The sequence below is a fragment of the Ursus americanus genome, chromosome 21 (genome assembly GCF_024610735.1).
Source record: "Ursus americanus isolate L20-20 chromosome 21, mUrsAme1.1.p, whole genome shotgun sequence".
Taxonomy (NCBI): Eukaryota; Metazoa; Chordata; class Mammalia; order Carnivora; family Ursidae; genus Ursus; species Ursus americanus.
The window spans coordinates 48478571-48495528 of record NC_142147.1 but is presented as its reverse complement, the minus strand read 5'-3'; the positions used below and the strand labels follow the sequence as shown (position 1 = coordinate 48495528).

At 47.3% G+C, this 16958-nt stretch overlaps 1 protein-coding gene across 1 annotated transcript; it reads left to right on the top strand.

The window, feature by feature from the left end:
• Window positions 1-7720: 7720 nt before the first annotated feature.
• Window positions 7721-9573, top strand: IGFL3 (IGF like family member 3). Its single transcript, XM_045776337.2, has 2 exons — window positions 7721-7745; window positions 9290-9573. Exons 1-2 carry the CDS (start codon window positions 7721-7723, stop codon window positions 9571-9573), a joined length of 309 nt encoding a protein of 102 aa, XP_045632293.2.
• Window positions 9574-16958: the final 7385 nt, after the last annotated feature.

Genomic DNA, 16958 nt, shown 5'->3' with positions numbered 1-16958 from the left:
GAAGAACCAAATGGTAATTGTAGGATTGAAAAATGTGACAACACCACACCTCTGGGATCAACAACAGAATGAAGACTAGAGAGAGAAGACTCATTCAACCTGCAGACAGAACAATAGCAAAAACCCAGTGTAAACCACAGTGAGTAAACAGAAAATAGGGGAACAAAATGAGCAGAGCCTCCAGGGCCTTTGGGCCTATAACAAAAGATCTTATATTAGTGTCACTGGAGAGTACTGGAAGGACAAGAGAAAGAGGAAAACCAACAAAGATTTTGATGAAATAATGACTGAAGATTTCCCGGACTTGGCAAAAGCCATACACTTACAGACTCAAGAACATATCTGCCTAAAGACAGATCCTCCAGAAGGAATTCGTGTGTTAGAAATCCCCTGCCCGGGGCGCCTGGGTGGCACAGCGGTTGGGCGTCTGCCTTCAGCTCGGGGCGTGGTCCCGGCGTTCTGGGATCGAGCCCCACATCAGGCTCCTCCGCTATGAGCCTGCTTCTTCCTCTCCCACTCTCCCTGCTTGTGTTCACTCTCTCGCTGGCTGTCTCTATCTCTGTTAAATACATAAATAAAATCTTTAAAAAAAAAGAAATCCCCTGCCCATGAGTTTTATCAACCAGGAAAGATGGACTCTTATCACAGGAGATGAGAAGTCTATACCAAACCCAGACAGACATTGTCACAAACTATCATACCTCCCATCTATCTTCTAAGGGCCCATTCATCTTTTAAAAATTATTCACTCTTGGAGCACCTGGGTGGCTTAGCCGGTTGAGCGTCTGACTCTTGATTTCAGCTCAGGTCATGATCTCACAGTTGAGAGATCAAGTCCTGAGTCGGGCTCCCTGCTAGGCACAGGGTCTACTTGAGATTCTCTCTCTCCTTCTCTCTCTACCCCTCCCTTCTGCTCTTTCTCTCTCACTCTAAAATAAATAAATACATCTTAAAAAAAAAATCTTCCCTAACAGGCCTACTTTCTTCCTCCCCTTTCAAACTATTAGGATGGCATTTAATCCTGAAATCTCTGTCACCTTGGGGAGTTACCCATTCTCCCCCTGGGTATCTCCCATGTACATATGAAGTGCACATGTAAGTAAACTTCTGTTTGTTTTTCTCTCATTAATCCTGTATTAAAGGGATCTCAGGGATGCCTGGGTGGCGCAGTCGTTAAAGTGTCTGCCTTCGGCTCAGGGTGTGATCCCGGGGTCCTGGGATCGAGCCCTACATCAGGCTTCTCCGCTGGAAGCCTGCTTCTTCTTCTCCCACTCCCCCTGCTTGTGTTCCCTCTCTCGCTGGCTGTCTCTGTCAAATAAATAAATAAAATCTTAAATAAATTAATTAATTAAATAAAGGGATCTCAGCTCAGAACTCAGGAGGATAGAAGGAAAATTATTTTCTTCTCCCCATCACAGAATGGGTAAATAATATAATTTCATCCCACCATACTTTCATGTTTTGTATACTCTGCTGTATGTACACTGTGTGTTAATAAAAATCACATATATCAGGAATCAGTTTTTCTTCCCAAAATGATGTTAGGGTTTTCTGCTCCTTCCAGCTCCTGTTAAAAAGTCTGAAATCTGTGGGGAGTAATGTGGCCCCCGTTCTGCTGCTGCTTCCTGCCCCTCCCCACTGACTGCATTATCCACTCGTACTCTCCATGGCAGTCCTCCCTTTGAGGTCCAACCCTTCATGAAGGTGTCGTGTGGAGTGGCAGCTCGTGGATCTGGTTCTAAGCTGAATGAGGCACTGTCCCCACACCCCAGTCCAGGAGCACATAGACTGCAAAACTTTTCAAGCCAATATGGGTCTTTCTTTTTGCTTCCTCTCTTGACTGTAAGGCTTCCCAAGAAAGAAGAGAATGAAATTGCCGCCAGCTTCAGAGGTGAAAACTCCTCACATTCTCCCCTTAGTTTATAATAAGCATCTGGTTCTAATATTTTAAATATGACAGGAAACCACGAAAGGGTTTTATTCAGTTTGGGAGTGTAGAAGAAGAGGAAGTTGGGGATAAGGGAGGAATTCTGAAGACGGTTGTTGGTGTTGTGTGTGAGTTCAAAAAGGGGAGGGCCGGCAGGTTCGTTCTCTGTTCACTGAAGCCTACAGAGAGACCTTCAAGGTGCCCATGGACTTTAAGAATTTAATATGTGCTCCTAGGACACGGTGGATTGCTACCTGACTTGCAGCTGGAAAAGTTAAAAGGCAAGTTTCTGTGTAGGTACCGTACGGTGGACCAAGAGAGAGAAGGCTGCGCTGAGCAGCCTGCAGCCCCTAGTGTTGCTGAGCAGAGATGGGAGGGTGGGGGCGACCCCTCTGGGCCAGACATGGGCCCATGAACAAGAGCAGACACATGAGGTCAAGTTCTGGAAGATCAGGCAGAGGGGACACTCAGCAGAGACCAGCTAGAAGCCCTGCTGGCTGCCTGGGGCTGAGGAAGGACTTAGTACTTTCCAGAATAAAGATCCATCTGCCCTCACCAAGGAAAGTCCAAGTGAGCTCTCCTGGCACTTGGAGCGAGGGCAAAGCCAGCTACAGAATTTACACGGCCCAGTGAAAAATAAAAATGTGGTGCCCTTCGTTCAAAACCTATGAGGAAGTTCAGAACGGTGATTGCAGGACGTTAAACCAAGCTCAAAGCCTTTCTAAGTGTGGGTCACACACCCGTGAACCCAGCTCTGGGAACCATCCGTAAGAGGACATTAACGAACGCCCTGTTAGATCCTTCACAAGGTGACAGTCATAAAAGAACTTTTCCTTCCCCATTTTCCACAGACCAAAGCCACAGGCAGTGAGAGAAGGAAGAAAGTCAGGTGCAGAGATGGCCACATTCCCATCAGAGCTGTGTTTCCCACTCACAGGAGAACCTGGTGGTAGAGGGAAAGTTTCGTTCTTAAATATCATGTTTGTAGTCTTCACACTCTTACAGGACTGTTTTAATTATAAGCTGCATGTTATGACCTGAGAGGACCCAGATACATATAGAGACTCGCCTTCGATTTCATCTAGGGCACAGGGAAAAGCAACCCCACAGAATAAAAGTATGAGGATTGGGCAGGCCAAAAGTACAGAAACTTCACCATGGGCCCCACCCTGGGCAGCCTTGAAACTGACATTTAGACCACCAATCCTCAGGGGATGTCCAGCCTCTTGAGGGAGGGTTGCTCTTTGGAACTGGCAAAGGACCGTGGGGTAAAGGTGACCCCAAATTCCAAGATTAACTCTTTAAATTACCATCATCTCCTGGAACTTGGCTCAGTTATTCCTCATTGTCTTGTCAGATCTTTGATGCTTTTAAGGTATTTTTATACCTTGTCCAGCATCTTATGTTGTCTTCAGCAGGGGGGTTGATCCAAATCACCTAGCCTCCTATTACTGTAGGCCAAAATGTATTATCTGAATTTTAAAATCCTTCAACTATTCATTTGCCTGTCAAGAAGCTGAGTGTCTAAAAATACTGTGACTGAAATCTGAAAAGCATGCAAGAGCCACAGAAGAGTTTAAAACAACAAATTACTCAAACATTACCTGTATGTTGGCGGCTGGCAGGGAAGTAATAAAGTAATTCATGAAACTATTTCTGTCAGACTAATACTAATGGCTAACATGGATCAAGCACATAATATGTGTAAAATATTACCCATATTTTCCTATGTGTGTTACCTTATTTTATTCTCGCAACAAACAGTTATGCTAGGTGCTAATTCTTACTGCAAACTTATAGATAAGAAAACTGAACGAAGCCCAGTGAAGTTAAGCAGCTTGCCCAGGACCACAAAGCCAGCGAGATACAGAACCAGGATTTGAATCCAAACTAACTCTAGAGCTCATGCTCGTCAACATAAATCTAGAATGCCTCCACGCAGGTCAGGAAGAGCGTGACTTAGTAACAGAAATAACTGAGGTATACTGAAGCGACTGCAGTCATACACTTCGTGTGCAAAACTTCAGAAGGTGCCACAGAAAACCTCCGTGATCAAGATAAGTAATACATTAGCGGAACATTTTTCTAAATCAAAATTAATGCAAAATAAGATTCATGCTGAAAACCCCACCTCCATATATGCCATTTGCTTTAACTGAAAAACCCTTCCGCTCCCAGGGAAGCATTTTGAACAAAAAAAATTTCAGGATGACAATTTCAATGGATATCACATTATTGGTGGTTTGGGGCTTCCAGAGATTCCGCCCCTCCCAGGTCCTTCCAGATGATCTGCTCTGCAGAGGGGTTGCGGACTGGGGCTCTGGAGTAAAGGTGGGGTGGTAGCTGGCAAGGGGCTGTGTTTTGCAGCTTCCTGTTGTAGTCACTGCGGAGGGGGCCTCAGCCCCCACTCTGTTCCTTGACCTTTACCTTTGCAGTGGCCCAAGGAGACCTCTTTTGGGTGATTTGGGCGGTGACCTCTATCCTGAGGAAGAACCAGAGGGCCTTGCTGGTCTGGGATTATCCTGAGTACACAATGCTCCCTACTGGGACATAGTGTAGCCAGGATTTTGGAATAAGGCAGTCCCAAATTCAAATCCTGCCAGTGTTTTACGACCATGTATCAACTGGAAACCTTTATGTATCTAACTTTAATTTCCATCTCTATAAAATCCAAGTTCACTTAATCCTTTAACAAATGTGTCCTGAGCTGTGAGCCAGGCACTGTTCTAGGTGCTGGGGACAGCATGATGACCAAACAATAGGCAATAAGCCTCCTGAGGTTTAAGGATATTGTAACCAAGAGGTGGGGTCCTAAAGTCTTAGCATAAATCCCAGCTTTGCCACATCATCACTGTGAGACCTTGGGCAAATCAGTTAACCCCACCAAGTCTCTGTTACCTCCTCTTTAAAATTCAGGTAAAATACCACCCTTACAACGGTTGTGAGCATCCAATGAAATAATGTATGTAAAATGCTGAGGGCAGGGCCAGGAGCGTAAATACTCCAATATCATAACTACTATTACTCCTTCCCAGGGCCTACATAGCTCTGTGGCCCTCCTGTCTCCTCTGGCCTCCTGCCCCACCCTTCACTCCAGGCTCCCTGGCCTGCTGCCACCCCAATGAGGCCAAACCAGACTCTGGGACTTTGTACTCGCTATTCTGTTCCCTCTGCCTGAACTCCCTTTCCACGGTGGCTGGCTTCTTCAGATCTCTATGAAGCGACCCTCCTCTGGGTTTTCCTCTACCATGTTAGCTTCCTAGGTCTCCCCCACTGCTTTCTCCGCACTCGCGTGATTTCTTAGCTCCTATTACAATCTCTGATTGTTTTAATCATTTGCTTGTCTGTTTTTGCTTCTTTTGTTGTTTTTGGCATTCTCCCCCCCTTGGTGTGTGGCCTCCACTTCAGCAGGGACTGGGGCTGGCTGGCCTGGTCACAGCCCACATTCCCACCACAAGCCCCAGAGCCTCACTGAGTGTTTGGTCCATGGGTAACCTCTGACCCAGTGCAACATCTTTGAGTCCTACCTCCAAGTCCCCTTTATCCCCAGGCCTTTGCTTATGCTGATCCCATGGCTCTTCTAGAAGTCCTCTCTGACCCTCTGGACTCCCCCATGGTACCTACCCGGGGCTGTCACTATCCTGGGATGGGTCTGTCTTCCCCATCTACTGTGAGCCTCAGAAAGACAGGACCAAGGATGTCATGGTCCCTGCTGGACTCCCAGCACAGGGTAGGACACAGAAGGAGTGGTCAGTGGATAGGTATTAATCCAGCCAAGTGCAGGGTACTGTTGGAATCCATAATGAAAATTTACTGGCAAACTGAAGTGGCAAAGAAGCTGGAATTCCAGGCAGAGGGGTTGGCTTGGAGAAATCCGAGAAGAAAGAGTATGGCATGAGTGGGAACCATCAGAAGGGGATATATCAACAGAAATCAGACGACAAAGAGCCTACAGGCCACGGTGAGGGGTCTGAATGCCAACCAAAGGCCCTGGGGATCCTGGACAGGTGTAAGCAGGAGAGGAATTGGTTCATACTGGTACTTCAGAAGATCCTACCACTTGCCTTGTTGGGGAGAGAAGGGGAGGCACTGTTTGTCCCCAGGAGAGTGATGAGTGGTAAGTGATGATAATAAAAGGGCCTGGACGAGCTGGACCAGAGCAGCTGGTAGTGACATCCCAGAATGAAGAGAATCGGGTACCTGTCTTCCGAGTAGCCAGGCTTGGTTAGACTCCTGACTATGCCCCTACCACCTGCATGACAGTGGGTACACATCTTTACCTCCTTTTCCTCCTCTGTAAAATGAAGTTAATACAAACATAGCGATCTGAAGGGGCACCTGCACCTCAATGTTTGTAGCAGCAATGTCCACAATAGCCAAACAATGGAAAGAGCCCAAATGCCCATCAACAGATGAATGGATAAAGAAGATGTGGTGCGTATATACAATGGAATAGTACTCAGTCATCAAAAAAGTGAAATCTTGCCATTTGCAGCAACATGGATGGAACTAGAGGGTATTATGCTAAGTGAAATAAGTCAATCAGAGAAAGACATATATTGTATGATTTCATTCATATGTGGAATTTAAGAAACAAAAACAGAGGGGGCGCCTTGGTGGCGCAGTCATTGGGCGTCTGCCTTCGGCTCAGGGCGTGATCCTGGCGTTATGGGATCGAGCCCCACATCAGGCTTCTCCACTAGGAGCCTGCTTCTTCCTCTCCCACTCACCCTGCTTGTGTTCCCTCTCTTGCTGGCTGTCTATCTCTGTCAAATAAATAAATAAAATCTTAAAAAAAAAAAAAGAAACAAAACAGAGGATCATAGAGAAAAGGAGGGAAAAATAAAATCAGACGAAATCAGAGAGGGAGAAAAAACTATGAGAAACTCTTCACTCTAGGAAACAAACTGACAGTTGCTGGAGGGGAGGTGGGTGGGGGGATGGGTTAACTGGATGATGGACATTAAGGAGGATACGTGATAATGTGAGCACTGGGTGTTATATGCAACCGATGAGTCACTGAACTCTACCTCTGAAACAAATAATACACTCTATGTTAATTAACTGCATTTAAATAAAATAAAAATTAAAAAAAATTTTTAGAGAATTCGGTTTGGAGTGGGAACCAAGACGTGTATGGCACTGGGCACGAGCTGGGAAACTGAATTAGGGATGTGGATGGGGCTGAGCCTGGAGATGTGTAACGCGTGTTGCTACGATGAAGTCTTCATTCCCTTCAGTGCCGAGGATGCAAACTGCTGAGAAGCTCAACCTGGGTGGGGGCCAAGCTGCAGCCAGGTGAAGCCTGGGGTAGCCCAGGAAGCAGCAATGAGTCAGTCTGTGATACTCTCTTTTCGGGGGCCTGCACCTAAAGGCAGACCAGCGAGGCCCCTCCTAAGGCAACTATGTGCTGGTGATTCCCATACAATCCACTGGAGAGCTGGGGGTGGCCTGACCAGAACGGCTCAATCAGAAACTGTGACAAGGGGCGCCTGGGTGGCACAGCGGTTGAGCGTCTGCCTTCGGCTCAGGGTGTGATCCTGGCGTTACGGGATCGAGCCCCACATCAGGCTCTTCTGCTATGAGCCTGCTTCTTCCTCTCCCACTCCCCCTGCTTGTGTTCCTTCTCTCGCTGGCTGTCTCTCTCTCTCTCTGTCGAATAAATAAATAAAATCTTTAAAAAAAAAAAAAAAAAAAAAAAAGAAACTGTGACAAGAGGCTAGGGCAGCTGTCTACAGTGAAGTTCCAGACGTGATCGTCCTCCTTCACTGTTCGAGAGCCTCTTCAGAAGCCATGACACCACGAACCTCCATCTCAGGTAAGGAGGACCCCAAATGCTAGCATCCTCTCACCCCATCCCCAGCACAGCTCCCAACCCTCAGCCTCATCCCCCCCCCACGCCCACCCGTGGTCACCTCAGAAGCATCTCTGACAAACAGCTCCATTCTTTAACAAACCAGAAACCTTCTTTCTGGGAGCCAAGGCTGAGGACTCAGTCTTCGCTGAATGCCCCTCCCCTGGAAAGCCCCCGCCACTCAAGGCCTGCCTGAGCTATCTCCCTTGCAGAAGTGGCCCCAAACCAAAACCCGCACCTTTAAGTCACCTTAACCTGCGGCTTCTTCCATACTCACCTGCCTTCCCTGAGGACCCCACGTCCACTTTCTCCGCCCCATGCTCCACCTTGCCATATAATGATTTATAAGAAATATATATTTGGGGGCGCCTGGGTGGCTCAGTTGTTAGGCATCTGCCTTCAGCTCAGGTCATGACCCCAGGTCTACCCCTGCATTGGGCTCCCTGCTCAGCGGGAGGCCTGCTTCTCCCTCTCCCACTCCCCCTGCTTGTGTTCCCTCTCTTGCTGTGTCTCTCTCTGTCAAATAAATAAAATCTTTAAAATATATATATATATATTTGGTCATTCAGATAACCAAAATATATTCCTCAGGTATATTTGGTCTTCACGGTTTGTGAAAATGATTCAGAATTGTAAAGGTGAAATGGGTGTCTTATTATTAATGAAGGTGACTTTTGGACCCCACCTAAGAATGGGAGCCGGGAGCCAGGAGGCCCAACCCTGTGAATGAAGGAGTGGAACTTTGTGGAACTCTTACTCCCACCTTCCCTAGCTCCTGGGAGGGGAGAGGGGCTAGTGACCGAATCAGCCAATGGCCAATGACTTTGTCAGTCATGATTGTGCAGTGAAGCCCCCCGTAAAAACCCGAAAGGATGGGCTTTGGAGGGCTTCCAGCCTGGTGACTCCCTGGGCTCTGGGGAGAGCGGCGCACCCGGAGAGGGATGGACGCGCCACACTCTTCCCCAGACCTCACCCTATGATCTTCACCTGGCTGTTGACTTATATCCCTTATCATACCTTTTAATAAACTGGTAAACATAACGAGGTGTCCCCTTGAGTCTGTGAGCCGCTCTAGCAAACTCAAAGAACCTCAGGAGAAGGTGGCTGGAACCTCCCATCTGTCGCTGGTGGGTCAAAAGCACAGGTAACCACCCGGGGCCTGCGACTAGCATCTGCAGTGTGGGGTGGGGCACAGCCTTGGAGGACTGAGCCCTTAACCTGTTCGAATCCGATTCTGTCTCTGACAGGGTCAAACTGGAGTTGAATTCTCAGACCCCCTGCTGGTGTCTCAGAATTGTGTGGTACGGTGTGTGCAGGAAGCCCCCTGCATGTTGGAATTAGGAACCGAAAAAGAGCCCCCCTTTCTTTCTCCCCAAGTTTCGGCCTGCATAGCAATCTCCTTCCTCCTGTGTGCGAAGGTAGTTACAGGTAAGGACAAGGACTGGGAAGAACAGGGAGGGAGGAGGCTGCCCTTGGGTATCTGGTCCTCCTTGGACCCACACCATCAGCGTCTCCGCCAGATGCCCCCATGGCCTCCGGGCTGTGGCTGTGCCAGCCTGCCCCCAGGTGTGGGGACCAGATCTACAACCCCTGGGAGCAGTGCTGCGATGATGACACCATTCTGCCTCTGAATCGGACTCGCTTTTGTGGCCCCGACTGCACCTTCTGGCCCTGCTTTGAGCTCTGCTGTCCTGAATACTTTGGCCCCCAGCGGTTTGTTGTGAAGGTGAAGGTCCTGGGGGTCAGGTCCCGGTGCTTCTCATCCCCTATCTCCAGAAACTGCTCCAGGTGAGGGCCCCTAACTGCTCACGGCTGAAGGAAGGAAGGAGGGATGAGGGATGCAGAGGGTCACAAGAAGATCCCCCGTCCTGTTGTTGTTCTTAATTTATTTAAAGTTTATTTAAGTAATCTCTACACCCAACGCGGGGCTCAAACTCACCACCCTGAGATCAAGAGCCGCACACTCTAACGGCTGAGCCAGCCAGACCTCTCCCCCCTCCCCTGCCCCACAACGTCCTGTTGTTTTATCTCGTCATTTCTGGAATCTTTCCATTCTTCCTTGCCTGTGTCTCATAATTTCCTAATTTTTCTTTCTCTGTGGCCAAAGGAAACCTTTCTAGACAAGCTCCTTATGAAAATGTCATGTTTTCCACATGCCAGCAAAGACCCTGACCTACATCACTAGCTTCCCCCCCAGTTCCTGCACGGCAGACAGGAAAAGAGAGAAGCTGATCCTGTGCTGGGCGCTGTGCTGCTCATCTCAGGACACTCAGGGACTCCCCCGCGACCTTCGTCTCCTTGTGCCTCAGGCCCTCATCTGTAAAACAGGGGGAATACCCATCTCCCTGAGCCTCTGAGGCGCTGTAAGGAAGATTCTCAGGATTTGAGTGTTAGGGATGAGCAGGATGAGACGAAAACCCTTTTCTTGACAATTGTGCATGTGTATTTTGAAATGGAAACAAATAAATAAAAAAAGAATGTACATCAACCAAAGACCTGTGAAATTTAGAAAGCAGCTTCTAGAGTATCTACCGGACAGCTTCATGTTGCATGAATTTATAAACTCGAAACTTCTCTTTTCATTTTCTTCCTGTCTTAATCTCCTCTGAAACTGGATAAAGCAAACCTCACTGAAAATGGAGTCATGGGGCGCCTGGGTGGCACAGCAGTTAAGCGTCTGCCTTCGGCTCGGGGCGTGATCCCGGCGTTACGGGATCGAGCCCCACATCAGGCTCCTCCACTATGAGCCTGCTTCTCCCTCTCCCACTCCCCCTGCTTGTGTTCCCTCTCTCGCTGGCTGTCTCTATCCCTGTCGAATAAACAAATAAAATCTTTAAAAAAAAAAAGAAAAAGAAAATGGAGTCAGGAGCCCAGAAGGGGAAGCTTTCATGCTATAACACACACAACCCTTCGCAGAACCAACTGGAAAAAGCCTACGTGACCTCAGCAAGAGGAAGATTCTGTCCAGGCAACAGCCCAGTTAGTCGATGAGAAGCCACTACATGCAGAACTCCCAAAGTACTCCAACGGGCTTTTCCTTTCTAACAGTCCCTCCCACCTCCCCGTGTTCCTCTATAAATGATGGGTTCATTCGAGGAATACGAGAGAACTGCACTACCAGACAAACAAGTTGTGGCCGAAACACAGGCAAGTTGGAATTCAAGTGTGGTGGCTTCTCACTGAGGGAGCTGTTGCCTGGAGGGATGAGCAAAGCCGCTTCCTTCCCCTGCCTATGGTTTTGCCATGACTTGTGTGTGTCAGATTCCAATTATCTGCTATTCCTAAAAAAAAAAAAAAAAAAAAAAAAAAAATTGCGGGGGGCCTCTGGTAAAATAATGACATTTCTATTTCTAACGTCGACATTATATATCCAAATGAGATGAAATTACTATCTCGAAGAAACAGTGACACACCCATGAGAGTCTGAGGGGGACACCTGGGTGGCTCAGTTGGTTAAGTGTCTGTCTTCTGCTCAGGTCATGATCCCAGGGCTGGGTATCAGGCTCCCCGCTCAGCGGGGGAGTCTCCTTTTCCCTCTGCCCCTCCTCCAGCTTGTGCGCGCGCGCACACGCTCTCTCTCTCTCTCTCTCATAAATAAAATCTTAAAAAAAAAAAAAGAATAAGTTCTGAGGATCTCATGTACAATATGGTGATGATAGTTAATAATATATATGGTATGGTGTACTTGAAAGTTGCCATGAACTATGAGTATCTTAACCAGCCTACACACACACACAGAGGTCTGCTATGTGAGGTGATGAATGTGTTAATTAATAATCATCCCACAATATAAATGTATATTGTGAAAACTAGTAATGGCAAACCTCATTAAAATGAAGTGGGGAGGTTTGGGCACAGGGAGCCCTCACGCCCTACCACTCACAGTCCATTGCACACCCAAGGGGAAGAGATGGACTTGACCTTGCATGAACTTGAACTCAGGAGGATACCATTCACAGGCTGAAGGAACAGGCTTTCCTCATCCCTCCAAGCAACAGCTCCCTCAGTGAGAAGCCACCACTCTCAGAATTCCAAACTTGCCTGTGTTTTGGCCCTTGCTTGTCTCGTAGTGCAGTTCTCGTCTTCCTCCAATAAATCCGTCTTTTGTTGACAAAATAACTGCCTAAGTCTATTTTTAAAGCGAACAATGATGCAGAAAATGTTGGGGTTCAGAGCCAATGGCCAAGAAAGAATTCTTGAGTTGTCTTCAGTGCAAAAAGTGGTTTAATGAGGGGCGCCTGGGTGGCACAGCGGTTAAGCATCTGCCTTCGGCTCAGGGCGTGATCCCGGCGTTATGGGATCGAGCCCCACATCAGGCTCATCCGCTATGAGCCTGCTTCTTCCTCTCCCACTCCCCCTGCTTGTGTTCCCTCTCTCGCTGGCTGTCTCTACCTCTGTCGAATAAATAAATAAAATCTTAAAAAAAAAAAAAAGTGGTTTAATGAAAGCATGGGGACAGGACCCGTGGGCAGAAGGAGCTTCACTGGGGTTGTGACAGGAAACTGATTATATACTTTAAAGTTGGAAGGAGGTTACCAACAGCACAAACTTCCAAGGTATTTTGTAACAGGACCCTGAGGGGGCTAGCAACTGTTAGGAAAAGGTCATTTATTACTGTTAAGTAAAAATTCAGTCATAAGACCCTTCAGATGTATGCAGGGGGCCAATGCTTGGGAGTATAATTGCCAACAGACATCCTGGTGGGGACAGGCAGTAAGGAAATTTCTTTTTTTCTTTTGCCTTTGTTTCCCATGTCAACACCACAAAAAAAAGCTAATTCTGTAAGGTGGTGAATGCTTTCATTATCTTGATCTTGGTAATACTTTCACTATGTACAGGCATGTGAAATCATCACACAGAATACTTTAAACATACACAGTTACATCTGTCAATTATCCCTCAACAAAGCTGAAAATAAGTGGGATCACTTCAATGAACGAAGCATGACTTATGCAATATAATTACAAAGCAGCTTTTGTCTTCACACTTCTTTCCTTTTACATTTTTTTCTGTAGTCCTAGTTCTTCCCCTGCCCCTGGATAAAAAGTTCAAATCCCATGAAATTTCCTGGTCCCTTTTATTATTTAATTATTTTATTATATTATGTTAGTCACCACACAGTATTTCACTAGTTTTTGATGTAGTATTCTATGATTCATTGTTAATGTATAACATGCAGTGCTCCATGCAATACGTGCCCTCCTTAATCATGGTCCCTTTTATTTAATGAATATCCTCCTCTGACCAATTTAAAATGTCCAGAGGCACCTGGGTGGCTCAGCTGGTTAAGCATCCAACTCTTGCTTCTGGCTCAGTGTTGTGAGATCAAGCCCCACACTGGGCTCCACACTGAGCGTGGAGCCTGCCTGGGATTCTCTCTCTCCTCGCCCTCTGCCCCTCGACCCTCACCACTCCACACAACCCCCGCAGGCTCTCTCTCTTAAAAAAAAAAAAAAAAAAAAAGTAAAAATGTCACTCACCCTTCTTGTTCTCTAAAATAAATATATAAAATCTTAAAAAAAAAAAAAAAGTAAAAAGTCCAGAAGTATGTAAAAGTGAAAACCACCATCTTTTTTTTTTTTAAGATTTTATTTATTTATTTACTTATTTGAGAGAGAGAACACCAGCAGGGGAGAGGGGCACAAGGAGACGGAGAAGCAGGCTCCCCGCTGGGCAGGGAGCCCAACGCTGGGCTCAATCCCAGGATCCTGGGATGATGACCTGAGCCAAAGGCAGACGCTTGACTGAGCCACCCAGGCGTCCCTAAAACCAACCATTTTGATTGAAAGTTACATTTTTCTCCCTCCTAGCTCTGGCCGGCAGGAAAAGTGGAAGCCTGAACCCGAGGAAGGAATGGGGGCACCTTTGACTTTTTTCTCCCCCATGCACTTTTATGAATCTTCTCCCAGACTGCTGACTTAGTTTCTGAACCTACCGCTGAAGGAGCTTTGGGAGGGATGACAGTCAAGCTCAGGGAGTTCCGAGACAGGGGCACTGAAGTTCCCCCTCCAAAAGGACCATCGTGGTGGTCTAGCACTGATACCCCCTGGGCTTTGCAAACATTTAAAGCTACTGCTTTCTCTTCGGGGTGCATTTTGGCTTCAACACAGGCGCAGATCTCTCACCTGACCTTCCTTTGAAGAAGACAAGTGCTTCGGTTCCGTTTGCGTATCTACGTCTCCTTATCAACCACGAAAAGTCAGCAACCAAAACCCAGCGGCAGCTAGGCTGGCGGCCGTCACGCAGACGTCCATGCAGCTGCAGCAGGTGGGCCAATGCCAGCCGCGGAGGTGCACGGCTTTTCCAAAGCACGGGCTACTGCCTGGAGACACCGAGGCCTTGATGGGGGCAGACGCGGGTTATGGGGGCCCGAACCCCACGTGTGTGACTCGGGATCTCGGTCTGGATAAAGGGATGCACGCTGGCTCCTGCCCCGAGAAAGATGCACCTGTGTAACCTGCCCAGGCGCGCTGCACGAGGCACGACTCTCCGTACTCCAAGACGCGGAACTTGGAGGCCTGACGCCCCAGAGGCGGCGGAGACCTGACAAAAGTCCTGGGGCAAAAGAAACCATTAAGGAGGATCGCAGGCCCATGGAAGGGTAGTCCTAGCCACGAACTCTGCGGCCTCTCAGGTTCCAGGGCGCCCGAGGGAACAGCAAAACCCACGACAAACTGGCTACCTCACTGGAAACATGGCGGCCCCTCCACCGCGTCAGTGCGCATGAGCGAGCTCGCTGGAGGCGCCACGCACTGCAGGGCTGTTCCGCACTGCAATCCCTCTCCTCCTGCCAAGCGGGAGGACCGCTGGGGATGCTGGGTGGGAGATCCCAGGAGAGAATCGCCCGAACGCCTTTTAAGTGACAGTGTAAAGGCAATATGCTGCTACGTTTGGTGCATTTTAAACCCGCCCTTGATCCCATGATTGAATGTTATAACCCCTATAAAACGAAATGGCCAAAACCCCAGACCAATCCTTTAGGGGGTGAAGACTCCATTAATGCCTCTTGGGATAGTAGGGTGCTGGTGGTCTATGTTAAATTTGTTCGTGCAAGTTCATGGCTGGGGGTGGGGGGGCGGTGAGTGAAAAAATGTTCAGGATTAAGTTTTAGTCCCTTCTCCGGGGGAAGTTGACCTCAGGCGGTCTTCTCTCCATACAGTTTCTTTGAAACCATCCTGGGTTAGGATAAATGTGGAGTGTCAACTGTGTCATCAGGCAACATTGTTTATCATTAAGAGGATGCCTGATCTGGACTAAAAAACTGTAAATGTTTACCAGAAAGAGGGATCCTTGGAAAAAAACAGACATAGCTTTCTTGATATAAGGAAAGTTATTTTAGCTGCCCCCGCCCCCAATCTTGTGAAAGAATGTAAGAACAAAGGGCCAGGAGGTGGACTAATCAGATCAGAACAAAGAATCAGTGTTAAAACTCTCAGTTCTCATTCATAAGTGAAGTCAGCCTTATGCACACTAATGAGTTATCCTTGCTGGATCCAAACCCCTTTGAGCACTCAGATAATAGACCAAAAGGAGCCAAAGAATTGATGATGCTGACTGATGAGGTTGTGGAATATCAGTGAGGTTCAGTAGGGTGGAGTCCGGATCCGACGCTCAAGAAAGAATTCTTGAGGGGCGCCTGGGTGGCTCAGTTGGTTAAGCGTCTGCCTTCGGCTCAGGTCATCATCCCAGAGTCCTGGGATCGAACCCCACATCAGGATTCATCCCTAGCAGAGAGCCTGCTTCTCCTTCTCCTCCCAGCCGGTACTCTCTCTTGCTATGTCTGTTGCTATCTCTGTCTCTCTCTCTCAAATAAATAAAATCTTTAAATAAAAAAAGAAAGAAAGAAAGAGAAGAGAAAGAAAGAATTCCTGAGACGTCTTTGGTGCAAAATGGTAGACAGGACCTGTGGACAGAAAGAGATGCTGCTCCAGGTTGTGAGGGGTGGCTGATTATATACTATGGGGTTGGGGGAGGTAAGGAAAAAGGGAGGTTGAGAAAGTACTTTCATATGTTAAAGAAGACTCCCAGCATACTTTAGGCCCTGCCATTGTCAAGTTAAGGTTGTTTACTCCTCTAGTAAGGGATTAACATGAAGATAGTTGAGAACTTCCTGGATTCGTGCAAGTATCTGTCTATGGCCTGCAGGTTCTAAAGACATTTAATTGTATTTACATTCCCTTCTGAAAGCTAGGTTATTGATAGAAATGCTTTGTTCTTGTAGACTGCTAAGACATTTGTGAACTGAGGGAGATTCAAGACTTGCAGGATTGTGGTCTCTACGGGTTAACTATTTCTTTCTCCTTTTGGGCAGCCAGGAGTGCCTGGGGAATGCCACATACATCCCATGCAGGGGAAGGGTTGTGGGTGTCAGTTTCTGCTTTGTCCTCAGTTGGCCTTCTGTTCCCTCATCACTTCCCCCCTGAACAATTTTGATCTTAAATCTTTAAGGTTGTTGAAGGTGGAAGGTCTCATCTTCCGTAACATCTTCCTGCTGAATAGGGCGTAGAGATGTCCCTCCTTATGGGTCAATACTGGTCAGTTGGGAAACATACAGGGGAGTTATGAAAGGGGAGGCAGCTGAATCCAATGTGGGCAACAGCGATGAGCCTCCTTGTGTAGAAAAGATCGTCTCTTAGCTGGAAGTTATGGCAGTGAAGGAGTCTTGACACTAGGGAGGGAGACACCAGAAATGACAAAATAAGGTTAATGTTGTAAGGAGAAAGAAAGATCTTTGATAGTTGACCTTTGATAATTTTCCTCCGGTCCAGGAGTTTAAAGCAATCACTAAAGGAAAGAGATCATTTAAAGTGCCAATTTGAGTATGTCAGTTAGAAACCCAGAAGTAATATTTGGTGGTCATCTGGACTGTATATACACTATCCTGTTTTTATGCTAGCACGCATTTCACCTCGTATAGCAGTTAAAAACATCTAATGTCACTCTATACTGTAGAGTATCGCTTAGGGCTTTGACCGTGTATTAATTGAGAACTTCCATGTGCCAAATAACATTCTCCAGCCAAAGAGGTTAACAAAGATAGATGAGACACAGAACATGTCCACCATGGTTTTAAATTTGGAAGGTTGGCTGGGTTGGTAATGGTTTTAATAATGCATCCAGGCAAAACCCAGAGTACAGTGGCTTACCCAGCAATGGGGAAGCTATAGACACAGGTTA